This window comes from Mauremys mutica, chromosome 13 (genome assembly GCF_020497125.1).
Source record: "Mauremys mutica isolate MM-2020 ecotype Southern chromosome 13, ASM2049712v1, whole genome shotgun sequence".
Classification (NCBI taxonomy): Eukaryota; Metazoa; Chordata; order Testudines; family Geoemydidae; genus Mauremys; species Mauremys mutica.
Window position 1 is genome coordinate 39962535 of NC_059084.1, and position 25631 is coordinate 39988165.

Sequence of the window (25631 nt, forward strand, 5' to 3'; positions counted from 1 at the left end):
TGCTGTTGTGTGTTGTGCTTGAGAGACTCTGGGGTGGGGAAACTGTACATCTCCATTATTGCTAGAAATGCAATATATGCTTGTCTGAAATGGTTTAAATGTTCTCCTCTCAGCCAGGCACAAACCATGAGTAACTCCAGTAAAGGATTAATTCTCCTTACACTCACAGTAGTGTAAATGTATAAAACACTGGTGAGACCATAGAAAGGGTAGAAGATTGATTAATGGGAGAGAAAACTGCCTCCTGGCGGAGACTGAAGGAGATATATCTATAAACAATATATTGTTTATTGAAAGGATGGTTAAGCAATGACTTAATCAAAATGAGTAAGTAACTGGGAGTAAATGATTCTTACATTTAACAGAGAAAGTTATAGCAAGATCCAATGGCTAAAAGTTGAACCAGGGCAAACGTCAAACTACAAATATGATACAATATTTTACCAGTAAGAGAGTAAAATCAAGAGTGGTGAAGACTACAGTAAAAAAAGGGGGGGAGCTCAATAATGAGATGGACAGGCCACATGGATTCAAAGGCGTCTGGATTGCTTGGTAAGCTGTGTACAAGCAAGTAGTTAGTATTTTAATACAGCTAAATATAAATGTATACATCTAGGAAGAAAGAACACAGGCCATAAGTACAAGATCAGGCATTCTATCCTGGGAAGCAGTGACTCTGAAAAAATATTTGGGGGGTTTGGTGAATAACGAGCTGAATGTGAGCTCCTAGTGAAACGCTGTAGCCGAAAGGGCTAATGCAATCCTGGGTTTCCTAAACAGGGTAATTTGGAGTAGAAGTACAAAGGTTATTTTACCTCTGTTTTTGGCACTGCTGGAATACTGTATCCTGTTCTGGAGTCCACCGTTGAAGAAGGGTGTTGATAAATGGAGAGGTTTCAGAGAGGAATCATGAGAATAATTAAAGGCCTAGAAAACATGATTTAAGTGATGAATTTAAGGAGCTCAATCTATTCATTTTATAAAAGGGAATATGAAGAGGTGACTTGATCACAGTCTGTAAGCACCTACATGAGGAATGAATATTTCATAAAGGGGCTCTTCAGTGTAGCAGAGACAGCCGTAGCAAGATTCAATGGCTGGTAGTTGAAGCTTGACAAATTCAGGCTCCAAATAAGGCATCTTTTTTTTTAACAGTGAGGGTAATGAACCATTGGAACAATCTGTGATGCTGATGCCAGATCTGATCAAAACTGCATGCTCAGCTGAAAACTGAGAAACTCACAGCTGGAAGTCAGGTCAATTCAAATGTGTATTAGCAGAAGATCAAAAGAGGCTGTTAAGTGTATGCGAATGTGTTTGGTGTTTCACCTTCATAAATTAATGTGATTTTGCATGCATTGTTTTCACTTATTTGTATCTTGTTAATATTTTGCTTTGTATATGCTCCCCAATATCTAAATAATACTCCAAATATGAAAGAAGCCTTGTGTTATGCAAATGAAGGACTCTTATGAGAAAGGTCATGCAGCTCAGGGACTTCAAAGTGATTGTGTAGGGCATTCAGAGTTCAGAAACTCTAAAAGCATCCCTCTCTCCCAGCCGTCAAAGAAGAAACCATGCGATAGCTGTCCTGTCAGATTGTTCTAACAGGGCAGAATAATTGAACCAGAAAAGGAGATACCCAGAGCTATTCAGGGTGGCTCTGAGACACTGTTGGGAAACTGGCAGATTACTACATGTCTGCTACCATTTGGAATTATACAGTCATCTGTGCATACACTTTACCTGGTTTAATATCTCAATAACTCTGTTTTTTTTTCTTAGCAAATAAACCTTTAGTTAGAATTGACTACAAGTGATGTCTTTGGTGTGAGATCTAGTATATATTTCAAGCCAAGTGGGTAAGAGGTCTCTTGGAATGAGGAGTAGCCTAAGTTTTTCATATAAAAGACCATTTATCAAAGAGTTCATCTTGCTTGTGGGTTAAGACTGGAGTGTCTAAGGGGAATGTCTGTGACTCCATAATAAGACTATGTAGTACTTTGGGAGTTCACATTTGGTACTGGGTTGGTGAAATCTAAATATAGAACATACCATCAGTTTGGGGTGTGTGCCCTTCTTTTGATAGTCTGCCCTGAAATAGGCACTCACCATCGTAAGCCACTCCAGACAGCATAACTCAATCTACCAAGGGTTGTGGTAGATTCTCTATCACTGACAATTTTTAAATAAAAAACATTTTTTTTAAGTTCTGCTCTAGTTCAAAAGGGATTATTTTGGAGAAGCTCTATGGACTGTGTTATACAGACTAGATGCTCACAATCATCCCTTCTGAGATGGGCATCTATGAATTGTCTCTAGGAACAACTTCCAGAGAGATGTGATGGATTGTCTATCTTTTGGAGACTTTAAATAAAGACTGGCTATCTTTCTGAAAGGTACCCTTGTGTTCAGCTGAGCATTCTGGGATACATCCAGGAATCACCAGCTGAGGTTCTACAGGTGCTTTGTAGGAGGCGGTTACCCTGATGACCTCTTCCGGTCTTAAAATATTGGAATCTATGAACAGTTCACTAAAGCCAATAGTCCAGATTCCCCTCTAACTTAAACCAGTGTAAAACAGAGTTCATGTAGTTTAGGTAATTCGATTAAAGACAGTGTAAATGTCAATGTTATCAATGGCAGTAGGACACCTAATTCCATTTGGTTCCTTTGAAAAATATGATCCATAAAGAATCATGAAGTTGTGTGTGTCTTCTAAAAACAATGACATTGTTATTAATGAGCATGCTCTAGTGTTTAATTATCACAATTATTTTTGGAGGTAATAATTAGTGTTTAGTCATGCTAAATACTTACATTTCGATATCTACATTGCATATATTCACACCTACCCAGACTAAGGGTATAAAGTAACAGACAAATTAATGATGGACATGTCAAACTCCACCCACTTATTGGCTTTACACATAACTCCCAGGTTGTAGGACTGGACTCTGACTAAGCCGGTCAGCTTCAGGTGGGGAGTACAGCAGGGGGTGCCCCCTTTAAGGCCAGCTGTACACTCTGGCAATAAAGCCCTTCCTCTGTCTCCTCCGCAGGAGCTTTCTGGGTTTGTTGTTTCGAGAGCCGGAGCTGCAGCTGGTCCTGTCGGCGTACACCAACGACGTGGTCCTCGTGGTCCAGGACCCGGGTGCCTTAGCGTGGGTGGAGGCTTGCCAGACCATGTACTTGGTGGCCTCCTCTGCCCGGGTCAACTGGATCAAGAGCTCTGGCCTGGTGGTCGGAGACAGGTGGCAGGCGAGCTCCCTCCCACCCGCGCTTCAGGCCATCTGATGGAGCATGGATCCGCTGCTCTATCTCGGCATTTATCTCTCTGCCATGCAGCTGTCTCCGTCGGAGAACTGACACGGTTTACAGGGCAGGGTGATGGAGCGGCTCTGGAAATGGACAGGATTACTCCGGTGCCTCTCTCTTCGAGGAAGAGCACTGGTACTCAATCAACTAGTCCTGTCCATGCCCTGGTACTAGCTCAACACCCTGGTCTCAGCCCTGGGCTTCCTGCCCGACCTCCAGACGGCGATTCTGGAGTTCTTTTGGCAAGCACTGCACTGGGTCTCTGCAGGGGTCCTCCACTTGCCCCTAGAGGAGGGAGGGCAGGGCCTGAAGTGCCTGCGCACTCAGGTCCATATCTTCCACCTCCAAGCCCTGCAAAGGCTCCTTTATGGTGCAGGTTGTCCGGCGTGGAGAGTACTGGCACACGCCTTCCTGCACCGCTTCCAAGGGCTCCAATACGACCAGTAGCTCCTTTATCTCGATCCGAGAGTTCTTTCGTGAGACCTCTCTGCGCTGCCGGTCTTCTACCAGGACCTCCTCTGGACCTGGAAACCGTGGCGGCCACCGAGGGGCAGATCTCCTCATGGAACTCCTGCTACACAATCCCCAGCTCCGTGAGCTCGGCTTACCTCGACCGGGTTGTGCAGGAAGGCACACCCCACCCAACCTCCACCCCAGGCCCTCTGGACCTTTTCAACGGGCCTCTGCCACGTGGACCCAGCCGGCTCCCCCACCCCTTCTCCGTGAGCCGGCTACATGACTTGCAGCTGGTTCACTTCCAGACTGTGCCATGGAAGCATCTATACATGCTCGTGCTCCACACCCTTCACTTCCTCACCCTCACGTCCCACCCTGACACAAAGGGGCAGGACCTCCTGCCACCTCTGGAGGGTGAGGAGCCCCAGTGGACCAGCCTATACTCCACCGTGGTCCTGAGGCCTGCCAGGGATATCAGCTGGCGGGTCCTTCATGGGGCTATGAGCACGGCCGTGTATTTGGCACGGTTTACCCATGTCAAGGACACTTGCCCCTTCTGCAGCGTGAGGGAGACCCTGGCGCACGTTTACCTAGAGTGTGCCAGCTTGCAGCCCCTATACCGGCTCCTCACGGATATTCTCTTACGTTTCTGGCTGCATTTTCCCCCTCACCTGTGCACTCCCTATCTGTGGCCCTACAAAGTCACAGGAGCTCCTGGTCAACCTCCTCCTGGCCCTGGATAAAACGGCCATCTACACAACCAGGGAGAGGAGGTTGGTTGACGGAGACTCCTGTGACTCTGGGGCCTGTTTCCAATCCTCTGTCCATTCACGTATCCGGGCAGAGTTCCTCTGAGTGGCGTCCACTGGCTCCGTTGATGACTTCGAGGAGCAGTGGGTGCTGTCTGGGATTCTCTGCTCGGTGTCGCCGTCAAAATCCATTCTTTTGACCATTTTACCACACTCCTATCCATGTTATTTCATTAGTTGTCCCTCAAAATCAGTTGGTTTCCAGATCTTGTAGATCCTCCCTTTAGACTTGTGGGTGGAGTCCTTCTATAGTGGGTCCGTCCACTTCCTGGAACCCAGTAGGTACAGTTGCCTCTCCCATGTTGTCCCCTTTCAAAGCCCCCGATTTCATGGTTTATTTACAAAGGGCTAAGCTGCTCCTACGCCCATGGATGTCAATGGGAGTCAGTCACCAGACCTGTCATCAGGAGATGTCTATGTGCATCTTTAGGTGTTTAAATACCTCTAACAATCTGGTTTTGGGCACTTTTGAAAGTTTTTCCTTTAATCTCTTGGTGTCTCAGTTTCCCAACTGTGAAATGGGGTTAATAGTATTTCCCTACCTCACAGAATGAGGATGAATTTGTGCAAGGACTTGTCTTCACTGCAACAGCTGGCTAGAGTTAGTGCACTCAGGTTACTCCACTCAAGCAAACCCAGCCAGCCTGGAATGCATGTACACATACCCTCACTGGAGCTAGCCTCGTGCGAGTGAGGGTATGTCTCCACTGCAGTGTGAGGTGTGACTGCAGCACGGGTTGACACACCTGCAATAGCACAGCTAAAAACACCAATGTAGACATGGAGGCATGCGCTTCAGTGCAGGCTGGGGACCCCTAGACCTGAGCTTTGCATCAATTCAAAGAGAATTGTTAACTTTCACCTGAACAAAACTGCAAACATCACTGGAGCTGGGTGGATATTTTCCATTTAAGACATGTTCTACACTTAAAATTTAGGTCATCCTAGGTATGGTGCCCAGGCATGTGAAAAATCCACACACCTGAGTGCTGTAGCTATGCCAACCTAACCCCTGGTGTAGGTGCAGCTACATCAGTGGAAAAATGCTGCCATCAGACTAGCTAATGTCACTTGGGGAAGTGATGTTCCTACTGATACGGGCCATTTTTAGTAACCAGCCACATGCTCAAGCCACCACCAACTTTTAGGATGGACTATCAATTATTTTGCTTATTGCCAAGGGTAGCACCTGTAAGGCCTTTGTACCAGCCTTAGCATCACTAGACAAAGCTGAGAGGGAGGGGCAATCATGAGGAGTGGGCCTGACTGTGTCCTCTCTGATATGCTGGGGTAATCGTCTGTGAAAAACGGGAAGTCTAGCTATGTTTGTCTTCTGGTGTGTGTGTGTACTGTTGTCCATAAGAATGCAGACTCTGCAAAAACACATCTGTATGACTAATCACTTAAAAATGCTTGCTTCATGGTTTTTCTTTGATTGACATGTTGTTGATGTAATTGTAGCAGTAACTAACATAAAAGGGGTAGAAAGGTCTGAGGAATTTGGATTTGACCTTCTGGACATCTCTTGTAATCCCTGGAAACCAGCAGATAGTTGGATACTTGAACCTTGTCCTTTGACCACTCGAGATCCTCCCATACTCTGGATAATTATTGTTTGGAGGTGTTTTATAATCTATTGTGTTGCAAGTGCTTGAGACTAAATAAACCACAGACTTTGAGTAAAGGCATTCTGGGGAGAGTGCTGGAGAGTAATAACATGCTGGCTTTAAGTGAAAGCACTTCATTTTGATTTGTTTGTGTCAGCCATATATCAGACAGAGTCGCTGTGTCTCCCTTCATTTGTCCTGATACTCCCTCACAGAGAATAAAGTTACTGAGAGCTTTGGGTTTGAGTAACACTGAAACTATGGAAAACACCTTCTATCCCTGTAGGATGCACCTACACTACACCACAGGATTATGACAGCATGGCTACAGAGCCATAGGCCTGATCTACACCGGCGGTGGGGGACACGTATTCCTGTAGCTGAAATCGACGTATCTTATTTCGATTTACCTCCCATCCTAACGCTGAGAGATCAACGGCCATGGCTCCCCCATTGACTTTGGTTCCGCTACTTGCCCTGGTGGAGTTCCGGAATCAATGGGAGCGTGTTCGGGAATCGATATATCACCTCTAGACGAGACACGATATATCGATCCCCAATAGATAGATCGCTACCCGCCGATCCGGCGGGTAGTCTGGCCATACCCATAGCTATGGTGTTGTGATCCCCACAGTGTAGACATGATCTAAGTGTTATTTTGATGGGCCACTGCATTTCAAATTAACAATTTTTCACAAAATAAATACATCCTCCATTTTCATAGATCTTTTCTTTGGGATGGTGAGGAGTTGTATAAAGAACCAAAATGACTAAAATTGAAAACATAGTTTTGTTACTCCAAGGTTTTATTGTATTTTATTTGATAGGGGAAGCAATACAAACAAGAAAAAGAAAGAAAGAAAGAAAGAAAGAAAGAAAGAAAGAAAGAAAGAAAATCTGAGGTTTGGCAGGCTTTCCCTGACACCAAACCATCACTGTTGTGTCATAGTGAGATGAGGCAATCTTGAATATCAAGCTCTTTGGATCATTGTGATTTTTTTTTTGATTGAGAAATTAACATTTTGGAAAACTTTTCATGTTTAACATGTTTCTCCTTCCATCCGTCCATTCCAGGTTTGAATGGTTTCTTTTAAAAAAAATGTTTTACAAATAAAATATTCTAAGCCTAAATCTAATCTTAGTTTCATGGGAGCAGGTGATCAGATGCCACTGAGAGTCTAGGAGAAAAGAAAAAGATGAAATCTGCAGTATTTCCACCAAACGTAATCAAATTAGTCTGGTGTAATCACAGCATAGTCACACTCTGGCTCAAATCCCCAGCTGGGGTAAATCAGAGAAGCTCCATTGAAATAAATGAGCCAGATCTGCAGGTGGTGTGAAATGACATTCCTCCACTGAAAAGTCACACCCACTGAGAATCAGCCTCACTTTGCCATTAGTAAAGTCTCATTGGCATAACTTGTCATTTCATTCTGACTCTGAAAGTCATCCCAAACACCTCACCCAGGCTTAAGAACACAACTCATCTGGTTCCCTTTGTGGATGCCTCTCTGAGACCCAGAATCATCCAGCCTCCTCTGCATCAACCACATCAACCAATTAGACATGAGAATTAGAAGTTTATATTGCCACAACTGGGCGCCTAAGGGACTTAATTGCAAAGTGCCCATTCGTGTACTCCTAAATCAAGCAAAACTCCTCTGTACATGAATGGAGAAGCAAATTTTTCCCTAGTGTTTTTCATCCGTAGGCTTCCATGCAATTTAAGTAGAGAGATAGGTAACATGATCTCCAGTGAAACTGGGCCAAACGAGTTGAAATAACTAACTCAATATCACCCAGGGAGCTGGTGAATTACATGGGAACAGATCCTATCACCAGAGAAAAGTCTCCAGTCTCTATTTTTGTATTTCTGATCTCTACTCTGAATAAGCAAAAATCACTTCACTCTGAGATGGATGCTGAGGACCCTGAGCATGCTCAGTGAGAACTTAGACTATCTTGAACATTAATAAATAAATAAATAAATTAAATGAAGCCCTGTCAGAAAGCCCAGAATTTCCAAGATTGGATCTTGGCAAAAAGTCAAGTGTGTGTAGGGGGCAGCAGAGTCCTAACTTGAAGTAAACAACAACAGTGGGCACATGCAGCAAAGGGAGTGGTGACAAAGAGGTCAGTCAGTTAAGGCCTTAGCCCATCAGAACCTACTCAGACCCATGACAACTTGTTTAAAGGTCAGAGCTGTCAATCAGAATTCTGAGGTAATGGTGAAGACTGAGCATGTGCAAGTGAGGTAACTGTCGCCAAGAACAGGAAGCTATATAAGACAGAGCTACAATGTAGCATAAAAAGCCTGCTGCCAGCAGCATTTTTGAGACTCCGAAGGCTGAGAAGGCGAGACCCATGCCGGAGGAGCCAAAGACCCAGCAAGAAAAGACACGGACAAACTGCTGCAGAAAGCAGAAAGCTGGAGTGGAACAGAACAGTGCTTTGATTTTTTAAGGAAAGCAGCAATGGCTTTATAGAATAAGCTTGATATTCTTTAATTACTGTTTAGGATAAGTATAGTTTAATATAGTTTTTATAGTATTTATTATGTATTGCTTGAGATGTGTGTGCGTGTTTTACTTGTATTTTTTCTATGTAAACAATAAAAGCAACTTGAGATGTGCTGTTGGCAATTTGTTGCAAACTGGCCAATTGCAACAAATTGCTTTGCTTAGTATCATTTGAAGTATTTGCTATTGTAGTTCAAGTGCTCTTTTAACTTGCAGTAAGGGGTCTGTGTCGTCAGGGATTTATTGTGTATTATTTAAGATTTTTTTGAAAAACTGTATTAGGTATTATTAGCTATTTTAGTAAAAAATACTTTGTTTTGGAAGGATTACTGCCTGTGTCAATTACCTTATTGGCATCCCTGTCCTTTGAGTGATTCCTTAGCAACCATGTCTCATTGCCAGGTCTTGTCCATTGCAGTGTGCTACTTTCCCCTTCCAAAGACTTACTCACAGTATCTGTGGGAGATTCTGGGGCCAGAACCACCTTCAAATATTCAGTGTTGGACTTAGGCACCTAAAGTAGTAGTTAGGTGCCTAACTTTGTTTGTGGATCTCGCCACCAGTAGGATTTTAAAAATCCCATCAGAGCATCTTGGAGCCTGGTCCACAAACTCGGACTAGGAGGCCTCATGTTATCATGCTAAGAATAGCTATGTAGACACGGTGTCATGGGCTGGCACTTGGGCCCCGAAACCTAATGTCACAAAACTATCTACAAAGCAATTTTTAGTGTGCTAGCATGCACCCCACTGCCACAAGTCAGTGGACCTAGGTGGATGCCTACCAAAACCTAGACTGATGTATAGATACACACAAAGTGAGAGAGGCAGCTAATTACCATTGACTTTCCATGGCAGATGGATGCTTAGCCTTTTTAGATGATTGTTTTGTCAGTTACTAATGGGGAAGTGTGTATGCCACTATACAATGCTCTTACAGCTAGCATTTTCTGACTCTGGTTTTGAAATTGTAAGCACAGTCCCTAGACCGAAGGGAGTATGAAGACAAATTCCACTCTCAGTCCCAGAGGACTTTCCAGTCATAATCAATGGAAGTTGTGCTGGACCTGATTTATGGAGGGAGGTAGCAGGGCTCCCAAGGCAGTTTTTGTTCTCCAATTCTAACTTAGAGATAACAAACACATTCTGCTTGGTGACGTCATTACGGGGAAGTGCTGTCTTCTCTCTTTTAGTCATGAGATCCCCAGCATCTAGAAGCAATTTTAAAAGCTCCTCCTCAGTGCTTAATTACTCAGATGCAGAAGCAGACATAGAGGAAGAGAGAGATTCTTTCTTGAAGAGGTAGGAGTGGATAGAATTGGTTCCATTTTATACTTACTAAGGGACTGATGGGGCAAAGGAGGCTGTGTGATTAGTTCTGTGGTCTGTGTTACACAGTGGGCCAGACTAAATGATGTCAATGGTGCCTTCTGGGTTGAAATTCTGTGGGTGAAATCATGTATCAATTGAAATCTATGGCAAAACTCACAGGGTTTTATGAACAATTCTGCTTTCAAGTGTTTGCTCATCCAATGGCTCAACAGTCCCGAAAGAATGAAGAAGACCCTCATTTTCCAAAATCAGCACTGGCCTACCTCTTCTTCCACTGAAGAGAATTGTAAAACTCCTGTGGTCTTCAGTGGGAGCAGAGATAAGCCAATGGCTGGTGTTTTCGAAACTCAGACAATACAACTCTGCAAGGGAGTGACAGGTAATGGAGGTGCTACATTGATTTCTATTTACTGATTTTTTCTTGAAAATACAGCCCAGGTGAAGAAGAATTAAAGGTTCAATGAAGGCAGTGGAGATTCTCACATGTGTGGTTTGGTGACCTCTGAAATGTGTTGGGAGGGTCAGAGTCTGCAAATCCAACCAAGCAAAATCAACATTGTTATCCCCTGCTTGACAGGTAGCCTGAGGGTGGCATGGACTGGGGAGTAGGGACAGCCTCTCTGATCAATAGAATTGTTCCAGCCAGATCCAGAAAGAAATATTTTTATTTGTCTGAGCAGAGAGTACTGCCTGTCTTTGGCCCACACGAGGTCAGTCTAACAAAGGCTGCCAATGCAACTGTTCTAAAATGAACAAAAGAAGGAGAAGAATCCTGGGGTCCTCTCTCATTTATAGTCTGAGCTGACTCCAATTCAAATCAGGAATATGTAAAACCTGATGAGCTGCCTCAAGGATCACAGTAAGGCAAACTGGGGTATCTGTTCAGATTTCATACACTCAGGAAAAAATCCCCTACACTTTGAAAAGAGTAAGGATTGAGTAAAACCTTAGTAAAATCCTCTGAATTATGCTCATGGAAAAGGGAAGTGAGCTCCCAATAGAAGCAGCATTGGTCATTAAGACATGCCATTAGTCTGGATGTGGCCCTCACAAAGAGATCTGTATCGATGCTCTATTGCAGCTCTATTTGAGAGAAAGGAAAGGAGAAAAACTCAGGTTTAATTATGTTTTATTCCACAGTTCTTCTAAATATATGTTCACTTTTGCTCTCTGTCTCTCTCTTTCTGTCTCTCTCTCACACACACACACACTCGCATGCATATATACGTACATATGCAGGTAAACAGACAGCCAGTTATTAATTTGCAGATTGGAGCTCCAGTTTAAACCAGATTTCAAGCTCCCACAATGGGTTCTTCAGTTCTTAGGTTCCACTGAAGGTCCATCTCTGGTCATTTTAATTAATTTATTACATGATAAGAATATTGAATTAGAGATGGTTGGAAAATAGAATTTCTATCTTCTGGGAAATATGGACATTTTAAAATTTGTTTCCGTCCTGAACTTGAATATTTTGAAATTTTCATGAAATGGATATTGTGAAAAAAAAATCCAGATACATCAAAATTACATTATTGAAATAAACATTTCAATAATTCCAAACAATTGCAATTATAATATGATATAAAACAGAGTACAGAATACTAAATATTGTTTTGTGTATAATATATAAATCTAATATTGTTTTTAAATGTTATTATAGTATTTAAAAGTTAATACTTTGAACCCAATATCACATAAAAGTGAAAATAAAATGAAATAAGAGTGTCGGAACAAAATGATATGGGAAAGTCTATAAACAAAATAATGCATTTTGATTTAACTCATTGCAAATTATTTCTGTTGAATGTTTGGTCAAAATTGGCCCATTCTCGCAACATATTTTGATTTCACCATGTTGCAAAAAAGAATAGTTCCATCATTCTCCCTCCCCGCAACTACGTCTTTATCTAATATCAGCAATTGCTTCTCTTTGTTTGCAGGTTCTAAGGTCTCTGCTGAAGAGTATTGAGGACATGAGGAAGAACAACCAGACATGTGTGACTGAGATAGAGTTGGTGGGATTCTCCGATTTCCAAACATTGCAAGTCCTACCCTTTGTGCTGGTGTTCACCTTCTATGTGATGGCCCTGATAGGGAACACTCTGATTGTTATCATCACGATCACAGACTCTGCCCTTCAGACTCCCATGTATTTCTTCCTCAGGAATTTATCCTTCCTGGAGATCTGCTACACCTCGGTCACCCTGCCCAAGATGCTGGTCAACCTGATCTCGGAGACCCAGACTATCTCCTTTGCAGGTTGTGGAGCTCAGATGTGTTTCTTCATTCTCTTTGGTATGACCGAGTGCTGCCTCCTCTCCGTCATGGCATATGACCGGTACATGGCCATATGCCACCCCCTGCAATACACCCTCAGCATGAACCAGATGGTTTGTGCTTGGATGGCAGCCGGTTCCTGGATCATTGGTATCCTGGTAGGTTTTGGACACACCATTTCGATATTTACACTGCCTTTCTGTGGGTCTAATAGAATCAACCATTTCTTCTGTGACGTTTTCCCTGTGCTGAGACTGGTCTCCACAGACACCCACAAGAATGAAGCTGCGGTTACTACCACCACAGTTCTCTTTATCCTGGCACCATTTTTGCTTATCCTCTTGTCATACGGCCTCATCATCTCCACCATCCTGAAGATGCCCTCAGCTGAAGGCAGACAGAAAGCGTTCTCCACCTGCTCCTCACACCTAATTGTGGTTTCTCTCTTCTATGGGACTGGAACTTTTATTTATATGCAGCCCAGTTCAGAACAGTCCCAGGGCAGTAACAGGTTCCTTTCCCTGGTATACACGGTGCTGACTCCAACATTTAACCCCATTATTTACAGCCTGAGGAACAAGGAGATAAGATGTGCTCTCAGGAAGACAACAGGCAGGAAAATGTTCCCTCAGGAAACATCTATGGGATGATGTTGTTGTGTGTTGTACTTGGGAGACTCTGGAGTGGAGAAATTGTACATCTCCCTTCTTACTTGAAATGCAATATATTCTTGTCTGAAATGCCTTAAATGTTCTCCTCTCAGCTAGGGACAAATCATGAATAACTCCAGTGAAGGATTAAATCTGCTTACACTCACAGTGGTGTAAATGTATTAAACACTGGTGAGAACATTACTGGAATTCTGTTCCTGGTCCTGGTGTCCTTACATTAAATTTATATTGGGTAAATGGAAAGCTTTCAGAAAAAGGGTAGAAGATTGATTAATGGGACAGAAAACGGCCTCTTGGCAGAGACCGAAGAAGATATATATATAGATTGTTTATTGAAAGGACGGTTAAGCAATGACTTAATCAAAATAAGTAAGTAACTGGGAGTAAATGACTCTTACATTTAACAGACAAAGTTATTCCAAGATCCAATGGCTAAAAGTTGAACTATGCAAACGTCAAACTACAAATATGATCCAATATTTTACCAGTAAAAGTAAAATCAAGAGTGATGAAGACTCCAGAAAAAATGGGGGAGGGCTCAATAACGAGGGGGACAGGCAACATGGATTCAGAGGCATCTGGATTGCTTGGTAAGCTGTGTGCAAGCAAGTAGTTTGTATTTTAATGCAGCTAAATATAAATGTATACATCTAGGAACAAAGAACACAGGCCATAAATACAAGATCAGGCATTCTATCCTGGGAAGCGATGACTCTGAAAAAATATTTGGAGGCTGTGGTGGATAACCAGCTGAATGTGAGCTCCTTGTGAAACGTTGTAGCAAAAAGGGCTAATGCAATCCTGGGTTGCCTAAACAGGGGAATTTTGAGTAGAAGTACAAAGGTTATTTTACCTCTGTATTGGACACTACTGGAATACTGTATCCTGTTCTGGAGTCCACCGTTGAAGAAGGGTGTTGATAAATGGAGAGGGTTCAGAGAAGAGTCATGAGAATAATTAAAGGCCTAGAAAACATGACTTAAGTGATGAATTGAAGGAGCTCAATCTATTCATTTTATGAAAGAAACATTAAGAGGTGACTTGATGACCGTCTATAAGTACCTGCATGAGGAATGAATATTTGATAAATGGGCTCTTCAGTGTAGCAGAGACAGCCATAGTAAGATTAAATGGCTGGCAGTTGAAGCTTGACAAATTCAAGCTCCAAATAAGGCATCTTTTTTTTTAACAGTGAGGGTAATGAACCGTTGGAACAATCTGTGATGCTGATGCCAGATCTGATCAAAACTGCATGCTCAGCTGAAAACTGACAAACTCACAGCTGGAAGTCAGGTCGATTCAAATGTATATTAGGAGAAGATCAAAAGATGCTGTTAAGTGTATACGAATGTGTTTGGTGTTTCACCTTCATAAATTAATGTGATTTTTCATGCATTGTTTTCACTTATTTGTATCTTGTTAATATTTTGCTTTGTATATGCTCCCCAATATCTAAATAATACTCCAAATATGAAAGAAGCCTTGTGTTATGCAAATGAAGGACTCTTATGAGAAAGGTCATGCAGCTCAGGGACTTCAAAGTGATTGTGTAGGGCATTCAGATTTCAGAAACTCTAAAAGCATCCCTCTCTCACAGCCGTCAATGAAGAAACCATGTGAAAGCTGTCCTGTCAGATTGTTCTAAGAGAACAAGTATAAATATGGATACAAAGTAAAATCATTCATCTCAGGATGGGTTGGATTCTAACAGGGCAGAATAATTGAACCAGAAAAGGAGATTCAGGGTTGCCCTGAGAGACTTTTGGGAAATTGGCAGATTGCTCCATGTCTGCTACCGTTTGGAATTATAGACTCATCTGTGCATACACTTCACCTGCTTTAATATCTAAATAACTCTCATTTCTTTTTCTTAGCTAATAAACCTTTAGTTAGAATTGGCTACAAGTGATGTCTTTGGTGTGAGATCTAGTATACATTTCAACCCAGGTGGATGAGAGGTCTCTTGGAAAGAGGAGTAACTTTATGTTTTCATGTAAAAGACTATTTATCAAATAGTCCAGCTTGCTTGTGAGAAAAGACTGGAATGTCTAAGGGGACTGTCTGTGACTCCATAATAAGACTATGTAGTACTTTGGGAGTTCACATTTGGTACTGGGTTGGTGAAATCTAATTATAGAACATACCATCAGTTTGGGGTGTGTGCCCTTCTTTTGAGAGTCTGCCCTGAAATAGGCACTCACCATCGTAAGCCACTCCAGACAGCGTAACTCAAACCTACCAAGGGTTGTGGTAGATTCTCTATCACTGACAATTTTTAAATAAAAAACATTTTTTTAAAGTTCTGCTCTAGTTCAAAAGGGATTATTTTGGAGAAGCTCTATGGACTGTGTTATACAGACTAGATGCTCACAATCATCCCTTCTGAGATGGGCATCTATGAATTATCTCTAGGAACAACTTCCAGAGAGATGTGATGGATTGTCTATCTTTTGGAGACTTTAAATAAAGACTGGCTATCTTTCTGAAAGGTACCCTTGTGTTCAGCTGAGCATTCTGGGATACGTCCAGGAATCACCAGCTGAGGTTCTACAGGTGGCTTTGTAGGAAGCGGTTATCCTGATGACCTCTTCTGGTCTTAAAATGTTGGAAATTATGAACAGTTCACTAAAGTCAATAGTCCAGATCCCATCTAACATAAACCAGTGTAAAACAGAGGTCATGTAGTTGAGGTAATTAGGTTCTAGCCAGTGTAAACCTTCATCTAGGTAGGAAATGGTGGGCTTTTTATCACCTATATATCATATGATTGATGATGTTTTGCTTAATCTGAAAGTGTCATGAATTTGGATTGTAATCTCATCTGTTATGGAATAGTAATTTTGTGTGAAGCTTTTAGCATAATTGTGTGTGCTATAAAATAATAAAGATACCCTGACCAAAATGATTATGGAAGTTTTTTCAAGTCATTGTACTTGCTATCTATCTGTATATACTGTCAATAACCCATAGCAGAATGTTTAAGAATCAACCTGTCTTGGATTTTAAAGGGACCTATGGGAATATGAAGCCCAATTCCAGATGATTATCAATGGCAGTAGGACACCTAATTCCATTTGGTTCCTTTGAAAAATATCATGCATAAAGAATCATGACTTTGTGAGTGTCTTCTAGAAAAAATGACATTGTTATTAATGAGCATGCTCTAGTGTTTAATTAACAGAATTATTTTTGGAGGTAATAATTAGTGTTTTGTTATGCTAAATACTTACATTTTCAGATCTACTCTGCATATATTCACACCTACCCAGACTAAGGGTATAAAGTAACAGACAAATTAATGATGGACATGTCAAACTCCACCCAAAGTCATCAATGTCCCACTTATTGGCTTTACACATAACTCCCAGGTTGTAGGACTGGACTCTGACTAAGCCAGTCAGCTTCAGGTGGGGAGTACAGCAGCGGGTGCCCCCATTTGGGCCAGCTGTACACTCTGGCAATAAAGCCATTCCTCTGTCTCCTCAACAGGAGGTTGATGGGTTTGGTGCTTCGAGAGCCGGAGCTGCAGCTGGTCCTGTCGGCGTACACCAATGACGTGGTCCTCGTGGTCTAGGACCCGGGTGCCTTAGCATGGTTTGAGGTTTGCCAGACCATGTACTAGGTGGCCTTCTCCGCCTGGGTCAACTGGATCAAGAGCTCTGGCCTGGTGGTCGGGGACGGGTGGCAGGTGAGCTCCCTCCCACCCGTGCTTCAGGCCATCTGATGGAGCATGAGTCCACTGCTCTATCTCGGCATATATCTCTCTGCCATGCATCCATCTCCGTCAGAGAACTGACACGGTTTACAGGGCAGGATGACGGTGCGGCTCCGGAAATGGACAGGATTACTCCAGTGCCCCTCCCTTCAACGGAGGGCACTGGTACTCAATCAACTAGTCCTGTCCATGCTCTGGTACTGTCTCAACACCCTGGTCTTGGCCCCGGGCTTCCTGCCCGACCTCCAGACGGCGATTCTGGAGTTCTTTTGGCAAGCACTGCACTGGGTCTCTGCAGGGGTCCTCCAGTTGCCCCTAGAGGAGGGAGGGCAGGGCCTGAAGTGCCTACGCACTCAGGTCCATGTCTTCCACCTCCAAGCCCTGCAGAGGCTCCTTTATGGTGCAGGTTGTCCAGCATAGATAGCACTGGCACACACCTTCCTGCGCTGCTTCCAAGGGCTCCGATACGACCAGCAGCTCCTTTATCTCGATCTGAGAGGTCTTCCGCGAGACCTCTCTGGGCTGCCGGTCTTCTACCAGGAGCTCCTCTGGACCTGGAAACTGTTCTCAGTGACCAGGTCCGTGGCGGACACTGAGGGGCAGATCTCCTCATGGAGCCTCTGGTACACAATCCCCAGCTCCGTGTGCTCGGGCTTACCTCGACCAGTCCTGCAGGAAGGCATGCCCCGCCCACCCTCCACCCCAGGTCCTCTGGACCTTTTCAGTGGGCCTCTGCCACACGGACCCAGCCGGCTCCCCCACCCCTTCTCCGTGAGCCGGCTACATGACTTGCAGTCGGTTCGCTTCCAGACTGTGCCACACACGCATCTATACATGCTCGTGCTCCACACCCTTCACTTCCTCACCCTCACGTCCCACCCTGACACAAAGTGGCAGGACCTCCTGCCACCTCTGGAGGGTGAGGAGCCCCAGTGGACCAGCCTATACTCCACCGTGGTCCTGAGGCCTGCCAGGGATATCAGCTGGCAGGTCCTTCATGGGGCCATGAGCACGGCCGTGTATTTGGCACGGTTTACCCATGTCACGGACACCTGTCCCTTCTGCGGCGTGAGGGAAACCCTGGCGCACGTTTACTTAGAGTGTACCAGGTTGCAGCCCCTATACCGGCTCCTCACAGATATTCTGTTACATTTCTGGCTGCATTTCTCCCCTCACCTCCTTCTCTGTGCACTCCCTCTCCGTGGCTCCACAAAGTCATGGGACCTCCTGGTCAACCTCCTCCTGGCCCTGGATAAAAGGCCATCTACACAACGAGGGAGAGGAGGTTGGCCGATGGAGACTCCTGTGACTCTGGGGCCTGTTTTCAATCCTCTGTCCATTCACGTATCTGGGCAGAGTTCCTCTGGGTGGCGTCCACTGGCTCCCTTGACGCCGTTGAGGAGCAGTGGGCGCTGTCCGGGGTTCTCTGCTCGGTGTCCCCATCAGGCTCCCTTCTTTTGACCATTTTACCGCACGCCTGTCCCTGTTATTTCATTAGTTGTCCCTCAAAATCAGTTCGTTGCCATATCTTGTAGATCCTCCCCTTAGGCTTGGAGAGGGGAAATCCTTCAGTAGTGGGTCCACCCACTTCCTGAAACCCAATAGGTACAGTTGCCTAGCCCATGTACTCCCATTTCAAAGCCCTCAGTTTCATGGTTTATTTACAAAGGGCTAAGCTGCTCCTACGTCCATGGATGTCAATGGGATTCAGTCACCAGACCTGCGCAGGTGCTTTTGAAAATCTCAAGAGATGGCAATGTGCATGTTTAGGTGTCTAAATACCTCTAACAATCTGATTTTGGACACTTTTGAAAGTTTTTCCTTTAATCTCTTGGTTTCTCAGTTTCCCAACTGTGAAATGGGGTTAATAGCACTTTCCTACCTCACAGAATGAGGATGAATTTGTGCAAGGACTTGTCTTCACTGCAACAGCTGGCTAGAGTTAGTGCACTCAGGTTACTCCAATCAAGCAAACCTAGCCAGCCTGGAGTGCATGTACACATAGCCTCTCTGGAGCTAGCCTCGTGTGAGTGAGGGTATGTCTCCACTGTAGTGTGAGGTGTGACTGCAGCACGGTTTGACACACCTGCCGTAGCACAGCTAAGAACACTAATGTAGACATGGAGGCATGGGCTTCAGTGCAGGCTGGGGACCCCTAGACCTGAGCTTTGCATCAATTCAAAGAGAATTGTTAACTTTCACCTGAATAAAACTGCAAACATCACTAGAGCTGGGTGGATATTTTCCATTTAGGACCTGGTCTACACTTAAAATTTAGGTCAACTTAGGTACGGTGCCCAGGCATGTGAAAAATCCACACACCTGAGTGCTGTAGCTATGCCAACCTAACCCCTGGTGCAGGTGCAGCTACATCAGTGGAAAAATGCTGCCATCAGACTAGCTAATGTCACTTGGGGAAGTGATGTTCCTACTGGTACGGGCCATTTTTAGTAACCAGCCACATGCTCAAGCCATCACCAACTTTTAGGATGGACTATCAATTATTTTGCTTATTGCCAAGGGTAGCACCTGTAAGGCCTTTGTACCAGCCTTAGCATCACTAGACAAAGCTGAGAGGGAGGGGCAATGATGAGGAATGGGCCTGACTGTGTCCTCTCTGATATGCTGGGGTAAGCATCTGTGAAAAACGGGAAGTCTAGCTATATTTGACTTCTGGTGTGTGTGTGTATACTGTTGTCCATAAGAATGCAGACTCTGCAAAAACACATCTGTATGACTAATCACTTAAAAATGCTTGCTTCATGGTTTTTCTTTGATTGACATGTTGCTGATGTAATTGTAGCAGTAACTAACATAAAAGGGGTAGAAAGGTCTGAGGAATTTGGATTTGACCTTCTGGACATCTCTTGTAATCCCTGGAAACCAGCAGATAGTTGGATACTTGAACCTTGTCCTTTGACCACTCCGGATCCTCCCATACTCTGGATAACTATTGTTTGGAGGTGTTTTATAATCTATAGCGTTTGCAAGTGCTTGAGACTAAATAAACCACAGACTTTGTGTAAAGGCATTCTGGGGAGAGTGCTGGAGAGTAATAACATGCTGGCTTTAAGTGAAAGCACTTCATTTTGATTTGTTTGTGTCAGCCATATAGCAGACAGAGTCGCTGTGTCTCCCTTCATTTGTCCTGATACTCCCTCACAGAGAATAAAGTTACTGAGAGCTTTGGGTTTGAGTAACATAGCAACGATGGAAAACACCTTCTATCTCTGTAGGATGCACCTACACTACACCACAGGATTATGACAGCATGGCTACAGAGCCATAGGCCTGATCTACACCAGAGGGAGGAGGGGGGACACGTAAGATACTCTATTCCCATAGCTGAAATCGACGTATCTTATTTCGATTTACCTCCCGTCCTAACGGCGCGAGATCAACGGCCACAGCTCCCCCATTGACTTTGCTTCCGCTACTTGCCCTGGTAGAGTTCCGGAATCAATGGGAGCGTGTTCAGGAATCGATATATCGCCTCTAGATGAGACACGATATATCGATCCCCGATAGATAGATCGCTACCCGCCGATCCGGCAGGTAGTCTGGCCATACCCATAGCTATGGTGTTGTGATCCCCACAGTGTAGACGTGATCTAAGTGTTATTTTGATGGGCCATTGCATTTCAAATTAACAATTTTTCACAAAATATATACATCCTCCATTTTCATAGATCTTTTCTTTGGGAGGGAGAGGAGTTGTATAAAGAACCAAAATGACTAAAATTGAAAACATAGTTTTGTTACGCCAAGATTTTATTGTATTTTATTTGATAGGGGAAGCAATACAAACAAGAAAGAAAGAAAGAAAGAAAGAAAATCTGAGGTTTGGCAGGCTTTCTCTGACACCAAACCATCACTGTTGTGTCATAGTGAGATGAGGCAATCTTGAATATCAAGCTCTTTGGATCATTATGATTTTTTTTCTGATTGAGAAATTAACATTTTGGAAAACTTTTCATGTTTAACATGTTTCTCCTTCCATCCGTCCATTCCAGGTTTGAATGGTTTCTTTTAAAAAAAATGTTTTACAAATAAAATATTCTAAGCCTAAATCTAATCTTAGTTTCATGGGAGCAGGTGATCAGATGCCACTGAGAGTCTAGGAGAAAAGAAAAAGATGAAATCTGCAGTATTTCCATCAAACGTAATCAAATTAGTCTGGTGTAATCACAGCATAGTCACACTCTGGCTCAAATCCCCAGCTGGGGTAAATCAGTGAAGCTCCATTGAAATAAATGAGCCAGATCTGCAGGTGGTGTGAAATGACATTCCTCCACTGAAAAGTCACACCCACTGAGAATCAGCCTCACTTTGCCATTAGTAAAGTCTCATTGGCATAACTTGTCATTTCATTCTGACTCTGAAAGTCATCCCAAACACCTCACCCAGGCTTAAGAACACAACTCATCTGGTTCCCTTTGTGGATGCCTCTCTGAGACTCAGAATCATCCAGCCTCCTTTGCATCAACCACATCAACTAATTAGACATGAGAATTAGAATTTTATATTGCCACAACTGGGCGCCTAAGGGACTTAATTGCAAAGTGCCCATTCGTGTACTCCTAAATCAAACAAAACTCCTCTCTACATGAATGGAGAAGCAAATTTTTCCCTAGTGTTTTTCATCCGTAGGCCTCCATGCAATTTAAGTAGAGAGATAGATAACATGATCCCCATTATACAGAGAGTGAAACCGGGCCAAACGAGTTGAAATAACTAACTCAATATCACCCAGGGAGCTGGTGAATTACATGGGAACAGATCCTATCACCAGAGAAAAGTCTCCAGTCTCTATTTTTGTATTTCTGATCTCTACTCTGAATAAGCAAAAATCACTTCACTCTGAGATGGATGCTGAGGACCCTGAGCATGCTCAGTGAGAACTTAGACTATCTTGAACATTAATAAATAAATAAATTAATTAAATAAATGAGGCCCTGTCAGAAAGCCCAGAATTTCCAAGATTGGACCTTGGCAAAAAGTCAAGTGTGTGTAGGGTGCAGCAGAGTCCTAACTTGAAGTAAACAACAACAGTGAGCACATGCAGCAAAGGGAGTGGTGACAAAGAGGTCAGTCAGTTAAGGCCTTAGCCCATCAGAACCCACTCAGACCCATGACAACTTACTTTAAAAGTCAGAGCTGTCAATTAGAATTCTGAGGTAATGGTGAAGACTGAGCATGTGCAAGTGAGGTAACTGTCGCCAAGAATAGGAAGCTATATAAGACAGAGCTACAATGTAGCATAAAAAGCCTGCTGCCAGCAGCATTTTCGAGACTCCGAAGGCTGTATCTGAGAAGGCGAGACCCATGCCTGAGGAGCCAAAGACCCAGCAAGAAAAGACACAGACAAACTGCTGCAGAAAGGAGAAAGCTGGAGTGGAACAGAACAGTGCTTTGATTTTTTTAAGGAAAGCAGCAATGGCTTTATAGAATAAGCTTGATATTCTTTAATTACTGGTTAGGATAAGTATAGTTTAGTATAGTTTTTATATTATTTATTATGTATTGCTTGAGATGTGTGTGCATGTTTTACTTGTATTTTATCTATGTAAACTTTAAAAGCAACCCTTTGTTTTGGAAGGATTAATTCCTGTGTCAATTACATTATTGGAATCCAAAACCTAGACTGATGTATAGATACACACAAAGAGAGATAGGCAGCTAATTACCATTGACTTTCCATGGCAGATGGATGCTTAGCCTTTTTAGATGATTGTTTTGTCAGTTACTAATGGGGAAGTGTGTATGCCACTATACAATGCTCTTACAGCTAGCATTTTCTGACTCTGGTTTTGAAATTGTAAGCACAGTCCCTAGACCGAAGGGAGTATGAAGACAAATTCCACTCTCAGTCCCAGAGGACTTTCCAGTCATAATCAATGGAAGTTGTGCTGGACCTGATTTATGGAGGGAGGTAGCAGGGCTCCCAAGGCAGTTTTTGTTCTCCAATTCTAACTTAGAGATAACAAACACATTCTGCTTGGTGACGTCGTTACGGGGAAGTGCTGTCTTCTCTCTTTTGGTCATGAGATCCCCAGCATCTAGAAGCAATTTTAAAAGCTCCTCCTCAGTGCTTAATTACTCAGATGCAGAAGCAGACATAGAGGAAGAGAGAGATTCTTTCTTGAAGAGGTAGGAGTGGATAGAATTGGTTCCATTTTATACTTACTAAGGGACTGATGGGGCAAAGGAGGCTGTGTGATTAGTTCTGTGGTCTGTGTTACACAGTGGGCCAGACTAAATGATGTCAATGGTGCCTTCTGGGTTGAAATTCTGTGGGTGAAATCATGTATCAATTGAAATCTATGGCAAAACTCACAGGGTTTTATGAACAATTCTGCTTTCAAGTATTTGCTCATCCAATGGCTCAACAGTCCCGAAAGAATGAAGAAGACCCTCATTTTCCAAAATCAGCACTGGCCTACCTCTTCTTCCACTGAAGAGAATTGTAAAACTCCTGTGGTCTTCAGTGGGAGCAGAGATAAGCCAGTGGCTGGTTCTTTCAAAACTCAGACCATACAAGTCTGCTAGAGAGTGATAGGTAATGAAGGTGCTACAGGCACTTTTATTTATTGATTTTTCTTCAGAATTCAGTCCAGGTGAGAGAGAATGAATGGTTCAGTGAAGGCAGTGGAGAGCCCCAAGTGTTTGGTTTGGTCACCTGTGAAATGTGCTGTGAGGGTCAGAGTCTGAAAATCCAACCAAGCAAAATCAACATTGTTATCCCCTGATTGACAGGTAGCTTGAGTATGGAATGCACTGAGGAGTAGGGATGGCCTCTCTGACCATTGGAATTGTCCCAGCCAGATCTGGAAAGAAGGGTTTTGATTTGTCTGAGCAGGGATTGCTTCCCATTTTATGCCCACTTGAGTATAGAGACATAAGCTCACTTTAACTAAGGCTGCCAATGCAACTGTTAGAAAATGATCAGAAGAAGAAGGAGAAGGATTAGGGGATTGGGCCAAAAAAAACCTGTTGAGATTCAACAAGTACAAGAGCAGAATCCTGCACTTAGGGCAGAAGAATCCCATTCATTGTTACAGACTAGGGACCGAATGGCTAGGAAGCAGTTCTGCAGAAAAGGACCTAGGGGTTACAGTGGATGAGAAGCTGGATATGAGTCAACAGTGTACCCTTCTTGCCAAGAAGGCTAACAGTATTTTTGGCTGTATAAGTAGGGGCATTTCCAGCAGATCGAGGGATGTGATCATTCCCCTCTATTCAGCATTGTTCAGCCTCATCTGGAGTACTGTGTCCAGTTTTGGGCCCCACACTACAAGAAGGATGTGGAAAAATTGGAAAGAGTCCAGCAGAGGGCAACAAAAATGATTAGGGGGCTGGTGCACATGACTTATGAGGAGAGGCTGAGGGAACTGGGATTGTTTAGTCTGCAGAAGAGAAGACTGAGGGGGGAATTGATAGCTTCTTTCAACTCCTGAAAGGGGATTCCAAAGAGAATGGATCCAGACTGTTCTCAGTGGTAGCAGATGACAGAACAAGAAGTAATGGTCTCAAGTTGCAGTGGGGAGGTTTAGGTTGGTTATTAGGAAAAACTTTTTCACTAGGAGGGTGGTGAAGCACTGGAATGGGTTACCTAGGGAGGTGGTGGAATCTCCTTCCTTAGAGGCATTTAAGGTCAAGCTTGACCAAGCTCTGGCTGGGAAGATTTAATTGGGGATTGGTCCTGCTTTGAGAAGGGTGTTAGAATAGATGGACCCCTGAGGTCTCTTCCAACCCTGACATTCTATGATTCTATGATATACTCAGGGCTTACTCCAATTTAAATCAGGAATATGTAAAAACTGATAAGCTGCCTCTAGGATCACGGTAAGGCAAATCTGGGGTCTTTGTTCGGATTTCACACATTCAGGAAAAAAATCCCATACACATTGAAAAGAGAAAGGATTGAGTAAAACCTGAATAAGGTCCTCTGGATTTTGCTAATGGAAAAGGGAGGTGTGAGCTATCACTTAATGCAGCACTGCTCATTCAGATATGCCGTTAATTTGGATGTGGCCCTCACAAAGACATCTGTATTGGTGCTCTGCTGGAGTTGTATTTGCGAGAAAGCAAAGGAGAGAAACTCAGCTTTAATCATGTTTTATTCCACAGCCTTTCTGATAGTTGCTCACTTAGCTCTCTCTCATGCATATACGCACACACTTGAATGCATATATATATGTACATACATACATATACGAAGTACCTATGCAGCAAGCACATTTTAAAAGGAATGAATGTTCAGCTTGCTAAATCTCATGACCCCTTTTTTCTAAAATTCTGGAAATTTCCACAATGAATCCCCTGCTTTTGCTATCCAATTTTCAGAATTATCTGACTGTTCCTGATGATTGCAGAGAGGTGGCAAAATTGTTTTTAAATAGAAAAAAAATAAAGTCTTGCACAATTACTCTTTCCATTGTGAAGCCTGGGATGTATCTCAGCAGGTGAAGCTTTTCTGTCTGATTCTCTTTCTTTCTGAGGTACACAGACAGACAGTTATTAATTTCCAGATTGGAGCTCCAGTTTAAACCAGATTTCAAACCCCTACAATGGGTTCTTCAGTTCTCTAGGTTCCACTGAAGGTCCATCTCTAGGTTCCACTGAAGGTCCATCTCTGGTCATTTTGATTTATTACATGATGAGAATATTGAACTAGAGTTGGTTAGAAAAAGGAATTTCTATTTTCTTGGAAATATGGACATTTCAAAATTTGTTTCGATCCTGAATTGGAATACTTTGAAATTTTTCATGAAATGGATATTGTGAAAAAAAAATCCAGATACATCAAAATGACATTATTGATACAAATTATTGATGCAAATTATTTCTGTTGAATGTTTGGTCAAAATTGGCCCATTTCTGCAACATATTTTCATTTCAGCTAAATGGCATGTTGCAAAAAAG

The 25631-nt window shown here is 43.2% G+C and overlaps 1 protein-coding gene across 1 annotated transcript; it reads left to right on the forward strand.

The window, feature by feature from the left end:
• The first annotated feature begins 12016 nt into the window (after window positions 1-12016).
• LOC123348430 (olfactory receptor 10A7-like) lies at window positions 12017-12970 on the forward strand. Its single transcript, XM_044985956.1, has one exon. It carries the CDS (start codon window positions 12017-12019, stop codon window positions 12968-12970), a length of 954 nt encoding a protein of 317 aa, XP_044841891.1.
• The last annotated feature ends 12661 nt before the right edge of the window (window positions 12971-25631 follow it).

What these genes read in the sequence shown, in the direction of transcription:
- LOC123348430 (XM_044985956.1), top strand. Translation starts at nt 12,017, where the DNA reads ATGAGGAAGAACAACCAGACATGTGTGACTGAGATAGAGTTGGTGGGA.